Raw genomic sequence first — 15,690 nt, 5'->3', positions numbered from 1 at the left:
CCACACTGTGTTGTGACGGCGCCAGAACCCTACAGGTGAGTAAACCTGCAGCTCAGGAGGTAGAGGCTGCTGCTTCCTCGTAAGTAGGTTTGCCTAACAGCAGGTAAGCCCACTCACAAGCATGGCGGGCGGGCGGAGCCAACAGCTGACCCAAGTAACAGCAGGCCCTGGGAAGGCAAGCAAGGCCTCAGCCCCAACAGGCTTTGCTGGAGTGCATGACACACACACCCTGCAACTTCCCAGTATGCCTGGCGCTGGGCCTCCATGGGATGCTCAGACTTTTCCATTTGGACGCACCACGGCCCTCTCAACTTCAGTATATCATCCAGTGATCAAACTGCTCACCTGTCCTCTCCGGCCTTCATTTCCTCATTATTTCCCTTCTCCGTTGGAAAAACACACACCCACCTACCCACCCCCGCTGCCATCCACCCTGCTGAGGAGCTCAGAACCTTCCACTCATCCTGGCTCCCAAACCATGTTGTTTCTCCCTTTGCAACAGTCCCATGAACGCAGCCTCTGTCCTCTCCGCAAAAATTCTCACCGCAGCCTCTTGGCTTCAGTACTGCAGTCGTCCTGGTCTTCTTTTTTTTCCCCTCCGTCGGGCTTATTTTTCTCTTTTCCTTCCAGCGGGCTGGGCCTGGAGAGTTTTTTAAAAAAGCCCAGCGTGATGTGCTGACTCATCTTTCCACATTTGCGGACAGACACAGGCTCCGCCACTAAAGAGCCGCAGCTGCTGGCGCTCAGAACCAGAATGCCTTTAACCCACAGGTTATAACTACGGGGTGCGGATTTGCTTCGCCCTCGCGCTGCCCGGGTGCAATCCGGACAAGGCAGCACCAGGACTTCCCCCCCACTCTTTGACTCTGCACAAAGCGGCCCCCTTCTCTGCGCATTATTGCAAGATGTTAAGCTGCACACACACCAGAAGATGCCCCAAAGAAAATAGAGGGGCCCCCCCTCTATACCCACCATTTCCCCTTTCTATCATAGGACGAGGGTAGGCGTCGGAAGATGCCAGATTCCCTACCCCCCCTCCCATCCTACGCTGGAGTAAGCACCAGCCCTGCAGAGACGACTCTTTGTACCGCAGGGGGAGGGGCCGTCCGGCCGAGGGGCGGGGCGTCTCCCGGAGCCCCGCCCCTACGCGGTGCCGCCTCGTGCTGTAGCCTCTGCCTGCCCCAGACTGCAGGAGCCGCAGCCGCGCTGAGCCGCCAGCCGAGACGCAGGTAACCGGGCTCGCTGCTGATGCTGCTCCAGCTGGGGCGGGATGCGGAGAGAGGAGGGCGAAAGGGGGCGCAGGCCGGGGAGGGGGGAAGGCTGGAGACGCCCGGGGGCCGGTGAAATGCAGGAACGGGAGGGAGGCTCAGAGAGAGAGAGAGAGATGGGGAATGGCGAAGAGGGCGGGTCGGGGAATGGCGAGCCCAAGTAGCGCGCCTGCACCCTTGCGCGCCATCTGTGAGCCCCTCTGAACGCAGCGAGGGCTCGCTTGGGAACGGACACGCCTAAGACCGTAATAAAAGCGGAGGATGATCGGACTGGCGGGGAGAAAAAGCAGCAGGAGGAAGCAGGGCAGAGGGACCTGGCGAAGGGGAGAGACGCGACCCTGGAGGACGGGCAGCTAAGGTGGAGGCAGAGGAGAGAGGGGGCTGGGGGAGGGGAGGGGAGGAACAGAGACGGCGGGGGGGGAGAGGGATGTGATGTGACGCTTCTGTCCGGGGGGGGGGTGTTCTAGCCTTCGCCCTCTGCAAAGGACAAAAGGCAGGTCCGTTCCTCTGCCTTACTGACCCACTTGGGTCCTGCCTTACTCATCTTCTTCGAGGAAGGGGCCGCCTTTCTCCTTGCCCATCATTTTTCGGGGGTGAGAACTGCGCTTGAAGGACTGCCCGGGGGGGAGGGGGAGGCTCCACCCCACCACCACCCTGGCGCAACCTCCCCCGTTTCTCCCCCTTCCTGCGTGCACCCACACACCCGGAGAGAGAGGACGTGGCTGCAAAGGCAGGGGTTTGGGAAGGCGAGCCACGGGGCCAAGGCAGAGGGCGGGGGCCAGGGTGTGTCCTTCCCCAAAGGCTGTGGCCATATAAGGGCGGGGGGGGCTGTGTCGATGCACCAGATCCAGCGGGTCCGTTCTCGGCTGCGTAACCACCCGCGCCCTGGGCTTTGAAGGCGAGACACCGAGCCACGTGCCCTGAGAAACTGCCGCAGTAGCACCACGGGGAGACTCGGGCGCTGCGAAACCGGTAACCGGATCTGTTTGGGTGCCCCCCCCCCCGTACCTCGGGCCTTCTCCGCGGGGGCGGGGGGGTGAGGTTCCTCTGGGAATGCTGCAGTCATCCACTTGCCAAGGTCTAGCCGTCCAAACTGCAGGGGCCGCTGCAGGACTGCGGCGAAGCTGCGCCCTCCCGGCCGCGCGTTTTGCCCTCTCTCCCCAGCCCTCCCCTGCAAGGGCAGCACCTTCGCCGGCAGCCACAGCGTCAGGGCCGGCTGGGTGGGCAGCAGGGTCCAGCACTGAGGTGGGGGCCTTCGGTATACTGCAGCATCAGTCAGGGGCAGCCGAGAAAAGCCACGGGAGGCGGAGGAGAGCGAGGAGGAGGAGGAGGAGAGAGAGAGCAGCAAGTTTATTTTTGGATGCAGCGGCTGCTGTCTGACCTGTTAGATAGGGGACAAAGAGGCATGCAGCCTGCCTCTTTGGTGGCGTGGGAGGATCTCCTTTGATGGCACAGTCACTGGCCAGGCATACCCTCCCCCAGCCGGCCACTACCACCACCACCAACGGGGCCCTGCAGCATACCCGTCCTCTGTGCATCCAAACAGTGGGTCACATTTCGAGGGAAATGTCAGGGCCACAAAGCCATCCGTGAACTGCCTTTTTACCTCCCCTGAAAGGCTTGAGTTCCTCGCTCCCAATATATGGTGGGGCAGTTTTGCAGGGTCAGGAGCTGTGTAACAAAATGCTCCAGCATGTCCTTGGCTCCTCCGGCATACTCCATTTCCACCTGTGCCTCGGCGGGGGGGGGGGGTCTGGGGGGGGACCTTTCCCATTTTCATTTTCCAATGGGCTTTTAACATTCTGCAGCTACTGGTCACGCACCGTCCTCATCCAGCTGTTTCTTTCATTTTGAGGGGGGTTGTACTTCTGCAAACCTTGGGGGTAATGCTGAGCATTGTGGTCTTTCCCTTCTGTTTCTCAGTGGGCCCATTTTGGTTCCGGTTCTGTTGTCTCTTCCCACCTGAGTTGGTTACTAGAAGGAGAGAGAGAGAGAGAACAATAGCAGGACAAGGGAAGATGGGATATCACATTAAAGCACGGCAGTTGAGGAAAATCCGTGGTGGGGAGGATGGTCAGTGGGTGGGGGTGATTCACAACCCATGCCCACCTCCTCCAAACACCCATCTTAAATGATCCACCTTTCCCCAGCCTTTCCTCTCTTCCATCATCTTTTCCCTCCTTCCATTGGTTTTAACTTTACCATTTAGCAACGCAATAGGGTCTGCTTGGAACATGGGGGACACTCCTAGGGGAGTGGGCGTTTTAAACCTCTGCTCCCCTGCCCTTTCCAGATGCAATATCTGCCCCGCCCCCATCCATACCTGTCATTTTGCCCTGTGGAGCTACTCCCAGTTTGGGGGGGGGGAGTTGCACTAAGAAAGGGGTTAAGCACCCTCTCCCTTGCCAGCACTTTCCAGATTTTTTGCCTGGGGCTGATAATTAGGTTGTTTAAAATAATGTGATGGTTCCAAATCCTAGATCTCCTGCCTTGGTATATGGGCCTATGATTCATCTTTATTTTGTCTCCCCACTTCAGAGGCAGAAACGCAAAAATAAACCCAACGTGGAGCTTTGAACTGCATTTTCAGGAATCACAGAAGGGAGGATTTCATGGAGGGTGGAGGGAGGAGGAGAGACGGAGTTGCCCTAGAGGAGGCAGGAGTTCCACACAAGCAGACAAGTCCCTTCGGATCAATGCAAAACTGAATGTTGAAATGCAATAAAAAAGTCACCATTCGATGGAGGGAGATGTGCGGGCGGTGGGGTTTTATTCTGCCTGCCGTTCCAAATACGTAACACCCCCAAAATACAGAACCACTACGTTTTTATCTAGAGTTGCCAACTTTTTGTCAGCCTCTGCTCCTCCACCTTTAACACCTGCTTTTGCAACCGTGCCTGTCTGTGGGGCCCGATTATCCATGGTTTCTGTAGATCAAGTTGCTCCTAAGGCACAAAAGCAGAGCAGGCCATGTTTTTTCTGGCCCGGGTTTTGCAACCTTGCCTTTATCCGACATGCTAGCTTTGCGTGCATGGAGTAACACCATCAGTTCGGTATGCAGGGAGTATTCCAAGTGGGGAAAGCAGCTGAACATTGAACCACCCCCACAGTATGAAATGGCGAGACCCAGAAACAGGAACTTCATCTAGAAGGTCTACGTTTGTTGAAACCTAGAGAGCTGCTTTGTATGGAGTCAGACCATCAGTCCACCTAGCACAGGTTGGTTTGGCATCAGGCTCTCCTTGGTCTCCGGTAGGATTCTTTCCAAACTCTACCTGGTGGTGCCAGAAACTGAACCCAGAACCTGCTTCCACTGAACTGCAGCCCTTCCCTGATTTAGCTCTTCATCTGAAATTATCTTTATTGGTGTGGGGGAGGGGCTTAGCACCTGGACACTGAATAATGCCAAGAATTAGCCCTAGAAGCAGGGGAGATGAACCTGTATCACTCCATGTTTCTGGACTCCAATTCCCATCAATCCCAGCCAGCATGACCCAATAGTCAGGGATAATGAAATTATAGTCCAACATCCAAATGTGGCCCACAGATCTAGGAGCTGCTGGCAATAATATAGAGTTACTAAGCATGTGCAGAGTGCCTTTCCCACAGTGCAAGATTACCCGTGCGTGGGCGGAATTTCAGGTTGGAAGGCAAACCTGGGAATCTTTCATTTTAGAAAATAAGCACTGATGGGAATGAAGTCTTGTGACTTTCCCTTGTCTTTGATGGAGCCTTTTTCAGTTCTCCTTCTGTTTCTTATTGCACTCAAGAGTCTGGCTGCGTTTTTCTGAATTTTCTCACAGCTGTGTCGAATTTCTGTGACCTACAATTGTGGTTGTCACCACAGCAACATGGGGAGGAGAGTCTTTACTTAGCTGACTTTTTACTGCTCAGTCCCAACATGTGGAATAGATTGGTGGTGCGGAGCGGGCGTGGAATGGGGGGGGGGGGAGGGCAGCAGAGCATGACTTGAAGATCTGTAATTCCATTGGAATCTTTTCCTCTGCGCTTTAGAAGACCAGTAAGCGGGGAGAAGGAGAAAATCCTCATTTACATGTTGAAGAAGAAATGATACCGGTTGCTTCGCTTGTCTCATTGAGAACTTCTTGTTATGTGATCCAGTGGTGGTACCTCGGGAGAGGGCTCAGGGTGGGGGCGGAGCAGCACCCACCGAGGAGGAGGCTTGGGGTGGCTTCACTGGGTACAGGCATTCCCTGGCTGGACTGGATAACATCAGGGGCACCAACATCATCTGGTCCCCAGTTGAAGTTCTAGCCAGCAATTTAGCCACACACCATGATGCATCCCGCAGGGGTGTAGAGGCATGAGGTCTCTCTGGCAGACAGCAGCTGGGCTTTTTAAAATTCTTAACAGGGACCCTGATGTTCTCTGCCGCCCCCGCCCCCCTCAGCCTTCCCTGTTCCCTCCGAGCTTAGCTGCAGTGCCTGTGTGGGAGGAGGTAGGATTTTCCCAGCAACATTATGCTGCTCCCTGTTACAGTGCAAAGTATTTCAGGATGGCTTGTATTTGAACAAAAGCGTCGTGTGGCGCAGAGCAGTAAAGCAGCAGTTTCTGCAGCTGAAACTCTCCCCATGGCCTGAGTTCGATCCCAGCGGAAGCTGGTTTCAGGCAGCCAGCTCGGGTCGACTCAGCCTTCCATCCTCCTGAGGTCGGTAAAATGAGTACCCAGTGAGCTGGGGGAAAGGGAATAACGGCCAGGGAAGGCAACGGCAAACCACCCCGCTATAAGGCCTGCCAAGAAAACGTCAGTGAAAGCTGACGTCCCTCCAAGAGACAGTAATGACTCAGTGCTTCCATGAGAGGTTCCTTTCCTGTATTTGAACGGGCAATTAAGATCCCTTGGCTTTACAAAAGGCCATACTTGCTTGACAGAAACTCAGGAATTCAGCCTCCTGTAAGCTTTTTTTCTGATCATAAACTAGAATCTTCTGGACTTTCTAGGTCAGACTGGCCACGCAGGCCTTTAATACCAAGTTCAATTTGAATTCATGGCAAGGACTATAAATCCAAACCTACCTTCCTGTAATGGCTGCGACAACGGTGCAGAACCTTTCCCAGCCAGAGGGCAAAATTCCATTTTGGAGAAGCTCTTGGGTGGGCGTGGACAAAACCACAAAACCACCAGCACACAGATTCCATAGTCCTGTTGAATATGTGCATCTTGGCGTTGGGTGTAATGATGTGTGATACCTAGGCAGATTTCAATCTGCCCTGCAGACAATGCCCTGGTGGTGCCCTCCAAATGTTTGGGACTACAGCTCCCAGAACTCCTTGTCATTGGGCATGCTGGTTGGGGCTGATGGGATTTGGAGTCCAAAGCATCCAGCTGGAGAAGGCTGGTGTAGACTGCAGAGAAAAATGAGTCTTGTGCTTCAATCCACAGCTCCTAAACTGAACTACATACCGGCAGAAAGAAGGGGAAATAAAATAACACAGGAAGCCCCTTCATACCTGGTCAAGTTGTTTTGTCCAGACAACTGTCTGCTCTGCCTGGGGGTGTCTGAAAAAGAAGAGCTCTTTCCTGTTGCCTGTTCCCTGAGTGCCATTGATTGGACCCAGGGCGTTTTGGATACAAGGCGTGTGCTCGTACCACCAAGCAATGGTGTCTCCTTCTCTTTGCAGCGAAGGAGAAGAATGTAAGGAGGTTAAAAGCTAGCACCTTACTCCAGCCTTGCCCAAACTGATGCGGTCCAGATATTTTGGCTACAGCTCCCTAACAGCCAGCATGGCAGATAATCAGAAAGGCTGAGAATTGGAGCCCGAAACATCTGTAGGGCATCAGATTGGGGAAGGCTTCCCTCTTGAAACTGAAATTCATGGCATATTCTTTCCCTTTATAGCCCCACCTCCATTTACTGTGCCTTCTTCTGTTCTTTCCTTGGCTCTGCTTTTTTATTATTATTGTAAGCTCCATGGGGCAGGGACCTGTCAAATCTGATCCTTGGAGGGGGAAAAAACATGTAAAGGAATTTTTTATTTATTTATTTATTGCATTTCTATACCGCCCAATAGTCGAAGCTCTCTGGGCGGTTTGCAAAAATAGCATGATATAAATAATACCTAATAATTGAAAGGCATTCAGATGTCCTAGCAACCCAGATGTGGATCCAAACATCTGTGCCTGGTCTCTGCTTCCTTCTTCCCCTGCCGCTCTGCACAAATGGTGGCTTTCCAGGCCAAACGCAGCCGTATCTACCAGCCTGCAACGTTCCTGATGACAGCTCCACTGTTTTTGCAGTCCTGGGCAGGCAACCAAAATGGGAGGTGGGCACACACCCTGTGCTAAACACAGTGCAGCAGCTGCATTTGGCTCGACGGGTCGCCTGTTGTCTCAGCTTGCTCTTCCAAGGGATTAAAGCGGCCATCTTCAGCCTGACACCCACTGAATGAGATGGACCACAATCCCCATCTGGAGGGTGCCATATTCATAGAATCATAGAATAGCAGAGTTGGAAGGGGTCTACAAGGCCATCGAGTCCAACCCCCTGCTCAATGCAGGAATCCACCCTAAAGCATCCCTGACAGAGGGTTATCCAGCTGCCTCTTGAAGGCCTCTAGTGTGGGAGAGCCCACAACCTCACCAGGCAACTGATTTCATTGTCGTACTGCTCTAACAGTCAGGAAGTTTTTCCTGATGTCCAGCTGGAATCTGGCTTCCTTTAACTTGAGCCTGTTATTCCATGTCCTGCACTCTGGGAGGATCGAGAAGGACCTTAGGGTCCGGGCAGGTACATATGGGAGGAGGCGTTCCTTCAGAAAGCCTGGCCCCAAACCGTTTAGGAATCCACCCTAAAGCATCCCTGACAGATGGTTGTCCAGCTGCCTCTTGAAGGTCTCTGGTGTGGGAGAGCCCACACTAGTCTGGGTTAGAGCAAAGCTCACCAGTGAGAAAAAAGAAACTGTTTTAGTGCCAGGGGGTCAGAGCCATTGTGCATGTTCAGAGTCCCTCCGCTTGCTCACTTCAGTAACTGCAATAAGGCACCAGTCCTCCTGTATCGGGAAGAGTGGGAGCTAGTTGCTCTAGTGTCTGTGATGCAGTGAATCCGCTCTGGGTTTCAGTCAGAACTCTAAAGGGGATTTCCAAGGTGGAAAGATATCCAAAGTTCTGACTGAAACCAGGAACTGATTCACCTCCCCACTGACGATCGGACCCACCAGCTTCTACTGTTCTGGAATTATTTATTTATTGCATTTCTATACCACCCAATAGCTGAAGCTCTCTGGGCGGTTCACAAAAATCATGAAGCAGGATCTGTCCCAAAATAACTTTCTAAGCAGACTTGAGTCTCAGAATCTCTGGAATAGCCAGATCCAGGCAGAGCAGAAGTTCTTTGTCCAGGATAGTAGGAGAAGGGTTTAGGGGCATGAAGTCAGATGGAAAGAGCTCTTCAAAAGGTTGGGGAGCTTGAGTTGAAAGTCCCTCTCACTGCCAAGAGTGCAGGGCTGACTGAGAGTTGTGCCAAATCCCTAAACAGATCTATCAATATTGGTGTAACCTTCCCAGAGTTTTAAAGAGTTGTAAATCTAATAAACTAATCAGATTATACTTTACACTGGTTGAGGGGGGGAAAGGAAAAGGAAGCACTTGTGTTCACAAATTCCTTCTTCCTTCGCTTTTCTTCCATCATGATTTCCAAAATCAACACACCATCCTTCCATCCAGGCCATAGGGGCAATGGGAGAGTCCATGTGGTGTAGTGGCTAGAGAGCTGGGCAGGGGCTCAGGAGATCCAGGTTCTAATCCCCACTCAGCCATGATGCCCACCAGATGACTTCGGGACACTCACTGATTCTCAACCTGACCTACCTCACAGGGTTGTTGCAAGGTTAAAATGGAGCAGAGGAAGAACATGTCAGCTGCTGTAGGTTCCTTGCAAGAGCAAAAGAAAAAAAAAGGGGGGACAGATACCAATGGAACAATAAATAATGATACATGCCACACCGAGAGGTATTTTGGCTGGCTGTCCTACATCTACAGACTTCCTGGAGACTTGCCAAAGTCTGGTCTTGAGCAACTTCCAAGGGGCATCGTGCTTGGGCTGGAATTTTTAAGGCAGGAGAAAGCTATGGGGACACTTTAAAAAGGATACTTGCACGCAATGTGTTTGCTTAACCTTTGCCCTCCTTGGACAAGAGGCAGAGCTGGAGCTGTCAGATTGGGGGATATATTTTTTTAGTCCAAAGATGGTGTGTGTGTTCAATCGAAGAGTGGGGGGATAGGTTGATCCCCAGGAAAAGGGCTGGAAGGGAAAAATGGAACAGACTCAGGACTGTTGAGAGAGAGCAGCAATTCCTGTTCCCTACTGTCCACATAGGATTGCACCTTGAATCACTTCCTTGAGCCATGTGGAGCAATTTGCTCACTTGTGCTCCTGGTCTGCATTTCTGTCCTAAGGATGTGAGACTTTGGCTGTGATCTATTGTATACTTCCCTAGGAGTGAGCCCCATTGAACACCATGGAGCTTACAACCAGGTAAATGTGGGTAACATTGCAATTGTTCACACCACGTGGCTAATCGCTTTGGGGGATGGTGCAGCAGTGAAGGTAACATGTTCCCCACTGCAGCTCAGCTTGAGAGATGGAGAGAAAAGGTCTGCTCTGGTTTTCTAGGACCATTCCAGCCCCCTCTATTCCATCCTAGAGCTGTCTTCAGAAGGCTTGAAAATCTATCTCCCTCTTTTGCCCAAAATGCACACCATCTGTCTGTCTCTCCCCTCCTTAATTTTTGGCCTCCTTCCTCACTGCAGTATTGCCAGGATGAATCATCAGCTGGTTAGCTCACCCTGCACTGAGTCGTCTCATCTGCTGCAGAGATTAAGGGAATAGAGCAGTAAAGACACAGAGAGAGCCAAGATAGTGTGGTGGTTAAAGCGTTGGACTGGGACATGGGAGATCCAGGTTCTAGTCCCCACACGGCCATGAAGCTCCCTGGGTGCCTTTGGGCACTGACTCTCAGCCTAACCTACCTCACAGGGTTGTTGTGAGGATAAATTTGAGAAGGGGAGGACCATGTGAGCTGCCTTGGGTTTCTTGGAGGAGGAAAAAAGGGACAACATCATCACCATTATATCTCTCGCTCGGGGCGGTTTTTCTAGACGAACATGAAGGGCTTTGCCAAGTCATGCTGTCTTTTACAGATTCAGAAATTTCCTGACAATTTAATGTGTTTTAAGTATGACTGCTTTCTGGATGTTGGTGTGGATGTATTTTGGGAGGCCCAGTTTCTGCAGGCTTTCAGTTAAAAAAAAAATGAAATTATTATCATTATCATCATCTGAGAAACAGGACAAGAGACTGCAGGCCGCCTCTCCAAATCCAGCTTTCCCCCCCCTCCTTAATTATGCATTGTGTATTGTAGTCCTTCCTTATTTCTGTCCTGTAACAACTGCCCATCAACTTCATTCTCTCTCTCTCTCTCTCACACACACACACACACACACGTACACACGTTCTATGGGGAAATTTCTTGCTCTTTCTTTGCCACTACAAACTTCTGAATGCTTGGCCCTTTTTCTTGTACAGAAAATGTCCCTGCCCTTCATCATTTTGGTTGCCCTTCTCCGCCAGGAATTTGTCTAACCCCGTTTTAAAGCCATCCAAAGTGACGGCCATCACTCTACCTTGTGGTAGTGAATTCCATAGTTTAACTCTGTGCTGTGTGAAGAAGTTCTTCTTTTTATTTGTCCTGAATCTCCCACCCATCAGCTTCATGGGGTGACCCCTTTGGGTTCTAGTATTATGAGAGAGGGAGAAAAATGTCTCCGTGTCCACATTCTCCACCCCAGGCATAATTTTGTACACCTCTGCCATGTCTCCTTATTTATTTATTTATTTATTTATTGCATTTCTATGCTGCCCAATAGCCGGAGCTCTCTGGGAAGTTCACAAAAATTAAAACCATTCAAAGTATAAAACAACAGTATAAAACCATAATATAAAATACAATATAAGAGCTCACCCAGATAAAAACAGCAGCGAGGCATCATTTACGCATCATTTCTCAAAGCTAAACAATCCCAGCGGTTGTAACCTTCCCTCAGAGGGGAGATGCTCTTGAACATTTTAGTTGCCCATTTCTGCACCTTTTCCAGCTCTACAATAACTTTTTTTAGGTGTGGTGCCAAGAACTGTACACAGTACTCCAAGTGTGGTCTCACCATAGATTAGGGTGACCATATGGAAAAGAGGACCGGGCTCCTGTATCTTTAACAGTTGCATAGAAAAGGGAATTTCAGCAGGTGTCATTTGTATGCATGCAGCACCTGGTGAAATTCCCTCTTCATCACAACAGTTAAAGCTGCAGGTGACCTGCCCTCTTTTAAATCCGGTCACTCTAGTATAGCTCCTGCAGCTTTAACTGTTGTGATGAAGAGGGAATTTCACCAGGTTCCCCATATATACAAATGACACCTGTTGACATTCCCTTTTCTATGCAACTGTTAAAGATACAGGAGCCCAGTCCTCCTTTTCATATGGTCACCCTACTATAGATTAATATAAGGGCAGTATGGTAGTGGCAGTTTAATATTGGCAGTTTTATTCTCAATTCCTTTCCTACTTATGTCTACCATGGAGCCCATTCTGGACTTGTTTGTGAATACACGATGCTTGCACGTGTGTCCGTAGTGATTGCACAGGTGCGTGCTTTGGATTCGCCAGTCCCCTTTCACCTTCAGCCTCTTCTCCACTAACCAGATGTGTTTTCGACCCCTAGATTTCTTCCACGTGTGCTCAGTGTTCCAGGGCAGAGACTCCGAAAGGAAGATGAAGTCTACCCTAAGCATAGCAGTGCTTGTGACAGGTAAGACAATGCTGCAAGGGGAAGCCTTGTGCTGCCATCTAGTGGTTTGAAGAGGGTTTTTTTCTGGACCAATCAGAACTGCCTCAGGCAGAGAAGAGGTTTTCCTCGTCACCTGGTACCTGTTCTTTTTGGGTGGAGATGGCAGGCCTTGAGCCTGGGTCTCAAGTTATTTTATTTGTATTTTAGCGGCTTGAGACATTTCTTTTTCCATTCATGGGTATATTTTGGATTCTCTCCCGCTTTTGCATTTCTTGTTTACTGGTTTAAATTGGGATCCCCCTGGGTTTTCAAACTTGCTTTTGAAAAGGTATTTTAATCCATCAATCCAGCGAATGAAAGTTGATTAATCCAACTGATGAGAGTTGATTAATCCAACCGACAAGTTTGTTAAGGATTGCAACCTTCATAGCCCTTGCTGCTCAGCTGGACAGGGTCCCGGTTCTTCCTCCAATCATTGTGAAACTCTTTGCCTTCCCCCAGTGCTCCAAGTTGCCCGGTGCCAGAGGGTCAAAGACTTGACAGCATGCTTGAGTGGGCAGAGCCTACGCTTGGACTGTCACTATGAACGAAAGACCGATCACCCCCTGACCTATGAATTCCGCCTGAACAAGGACCACGGAGAGGGGATTGTTGTGGCCGGCAACTTGAAGGTCGCCAGTAACATCTACAAGAGCCGCACCAACGTCACCACCACTAACAACCTGGTGTGCCTTCACGTCAACGGCTTCACCACTGCCGACGAGGGTGTCTACATGTGCAAGCTGAAGATCACTGGCGATTATGAGGGCCTTGACTCCAGGAACGTCTCTGTTATCAAAGGTGAGCAGGAATCGTCCCTGTGGGGCTGAGCCATGAGCTTGCCCCCATCCTGAGTGAACTTGGACAAGGAGACCCTGAGTTGAGTTTAGGGCTGAAGCAAACTTATGATCTTTTACTATAATTATTTAAAATATTTCTTGGATGTCTTTATTTATTTATTTATTACATGTATATATAACGCCCCATAGCTGAAGCTCTCTGGGCAGTTTACAAAAGTTAAAAGCAGTGAACATTAAGGGCAGGAGCCCTCCCAAGCTGGCATGCAACAATAAAACACAATAAAAACCGATACGGTAGGGGAAACAGTGAAGACATAGTCAAAGCACTGTCAAAACAGCAGCAACAGCAAATATTCTAAAAACAAACCACGAACACCAGCGTAAAATCAACCTTGCAACAGACAACTGGAGCCACACCCCAGTCTAATAGCACGTAATCAGCGCACATAATCGGGAGAAGGGCAGAGTAAAATCGTACGTTTTCAGGGACTTCTTAAAGGCCAGGCAGCGGCCCCTCCACCAAGGCCTGGGAACAAACAGATTTCAATGGCTAAGAGAAGTTGCAGCTACAGGGGCTTCTCGTCAGTGGGCCCCCGCTGTGGTGTGGTCCCATGGCAGGTGCCTGATCATGCCTGCCCTGCACACCAGCCCTGGGCTCTGCATCTCCTCCAGTATCAGAGGCGGTATGCCTCTGTATCCCACTTGCTGGGGAACGTGAGCATGGGACGGTGCGCTTGCCTTTGTTTCCTGCTTGTGGGCTTCCTGCTTGGGGCACCTCGTTGGCCACTGTGGGCCCAGGCCGCCGGAGGAGGTGGCCCGTTGGTCTGACAAGCCGCCGTGCCGTCTTCCCTCCCCCTTGTTTCTTTTACAGACCAGCTGGAGAAATGCGCCGGCATCAGTCTCCTGATCCAAAACACCTCCTGGCTGCTCCTGCTGCTGCTCTCGTTGCCTCTCCTGCAAGCAGTGGATTTTGTGTCCCTGTGAAGAAAAGAGAAAAGGAAGAAACGAAACCGAGGAGGTGGAGACGACGGGGAAGGAGAATGTGCCGACTAGCAAGTGAACCTAAATCTACCGCAGGAACGTGGGGGGGGGGGAGAGGGGGCTTTTTCTGGGTGGGGTGGGAAAGAGGTGGCCGAGAAAGATGACAATTTGACACCGAACCCGGATTGTATCTCTCAATATTAGCTCTTTCTCTATATATCTCGCTCTATAGCCGCATAGCTCATGAAAGTGACTAATTTGCGCTAGCAGCAGCCGTCACACGCAAGCCACACGTCACGGGGAGGGGGGAGGTTGTCTGTCGAAGGGGGTTCCTCAGCGCAGCGTAAGGAAACCTGATGCAAGCATGGCAGCATTTCCCGTGTCACTGTTTTTCTTTCTCCCACGCCGGCTCAGTTTGTCTCTTTGATCCGTTCCCCACCCGCTCCGCCTCCCCCGAACAACGATGATGGAAGCTGTTTTGCGGGGCCTCGCGAGTCTTGTCCGGTCTTGTCTTCCGAAGTAGATGACTCGCCGGAACAGGGACTCGAGGGAGGGAAAGGATTCGGAAGAGATTTGGTGTGCTGCTGCTTCTGTTTCTTCATCGTTTATTTAAACCACAAAGGCGTTGGGCAAAGGGGCAGCGTAGAGATGGATGGATGAAGTTTAGCCCCACCTGGATAAAGAGGATGTGCAGGGCCCATAGCAGGGCTTTTGAACCTCAGGCCCATGGCCTCTTTGGGTTCCCAGTTTGACCCTCTGGGTTTCCCCAGGAGGCCCCGCCTCCTTCAACTAGCCCCACCCCCTTCCCTGGACTGCCAATCACTTGGCGGATCATCTCTTCTAAGTCTAGTTACTGGCAGTAAGACCGTTAACCTTAAATACACTGTTATTTTTGTACTTTGGCCCTCCCTTTTTGCATCTGGCCCTGCCTACTTTTACCTTTGGCTCCGCCCATGATTGGAATCCATGCCCGCCCCGCCCCCCCAAGAGTTTTTCTGGGATTGAATTCAGCCCTCAGGCTGAAGGAGGTTCAACACGCCTGATTTACAGTCTCATCTGCTCCCTCAATACGTCATCCTGCTTTTGGGTTTACAAGAAAGACGCGTTTGGTGGAATCCATGGTGGTCTTTAGCTTAGACATCTGCTGGACCTCCCCTGCGTGGGGTTGAGGAATCATTTCCAAGCCAGGAGGGTTGTAAAAGGAAATCCAGCTGGCTTACAGGTTCACTGCAGGGTGTGATGGGAGGAGAAATGCTTTTGCATGCAGAAAGTCCTGAATTCAATCCCTTGCATTTGAACATGCTTACTCAATGCCCTTTGCTGGGGAGCACTAGGGCAGGAGTGGGCTCTTGCCTTCAGATCTTGCTTGTGGGTCTCCCAGAGGCCTTTGGCTGGTCTATGTGTGAATTCGGATGCTTCTGATGGAGAGAGGATGAGTCCTACTCTGGAAAGGGATGGAGGAACCCAGCCTTTTCCCCATCATCCAGTTTGTATATGGAATGGTACAACCTTTGCATCAGCTAGGATCTCAATGAGGAGAGGGAGGAAAGGGGTCACTCCTGGATTTCACAAAAGCACAAAAACTAATCATATTTTTTGGAAGGTACAGTTTCGATACTGAGCAACTCTCCAGCCAAAGTGTTCCGGATAATCTTAACTCAATCCAGAGGTGACCTCTTTTTCAGTGTGCTTGCAAAAGAGCTAGCAGCAGCGCCTTCCCTGACTTAAAAGCTGATGCATCTTTGACATGCAGGGAGTGCAAAAAGCGGGCAACTCCTCTCCCTTCCTGCAACTCGCAG

At 51.0% G+C, this 15,690-nt stretch overlaps 1 protein-coding gene across 1 annotated transcript; it reads left to right on the top strand.

Annotated features, from left to right (window-relative positions):
- Positions 1-1,144: 1,144 nt before the first annotated feature.
- Positions 1,145-14,824, top strand: THY1 (Thy-1 cell surface antigen). The gene is made up of 4 exons (XM_063138997.1): positions 1,145-1,229; positions 12,006-12,092; positions 12,573-12,911; positions 13,782-14,824. The coding sequence occupies exons 2-4, from the start codon at positions 12,056-12,058 to the stop codon at positions 13,892-13,894; spliced, it is 489 nt and encodes a 162-aa protein (XP_062995067.1). The 5' UTR covers positions 1,145-1,229; positions 12,006-12,055; the 3' UTR covers positions 13,895-14,824.
- The last annotated feature ends 866 nt before the right edge of the window (positions 14,825-15,690 follow it).

The sequence above is a fragment of the Elgaria multicarinata genome, chromosome 12 (assembly GCF_023053635.1).
Source record: "Elgaria multicarinata webbii isolate HBS135686 ecotype San Diego chromosome 12, rElgMul1.1.pri, whole genome shotgun sequence".
Lineage (NCBI taxonomy): Eukaryota > Metazoa > Chordata > Lepidosauria > Squamata > Anguidae > Elgaria > Elgaria multicarinata.
This window is presented reverse-complemented; position numbering and strand designations above follow the sequence as displayed.

Bases quoted from the DNA above. Each gene is read 5' to 3' on its own strand.
- THY1 (XM_063138997.1), top strand. From the start codon at position 12,056: ATGAAGTCTACCCTAAGCATAGCAGTGCTTGTGACAG. The intron at 12,093-12,572 runs GTAAGACAATGC...GCCTTCCCCCAG, and splicing joins CATAGCAGTGCTTGTGACAG to TGCTCCAAGTTGCCCGGTGC. The intron at 12,912-13,781 runs GTGAGCAGGAAT...TTTCTTTTACAG, and splicing joins GAACGTCTCTGTTATCAAAG to ACCAGCTGGAGAAATGCGCC.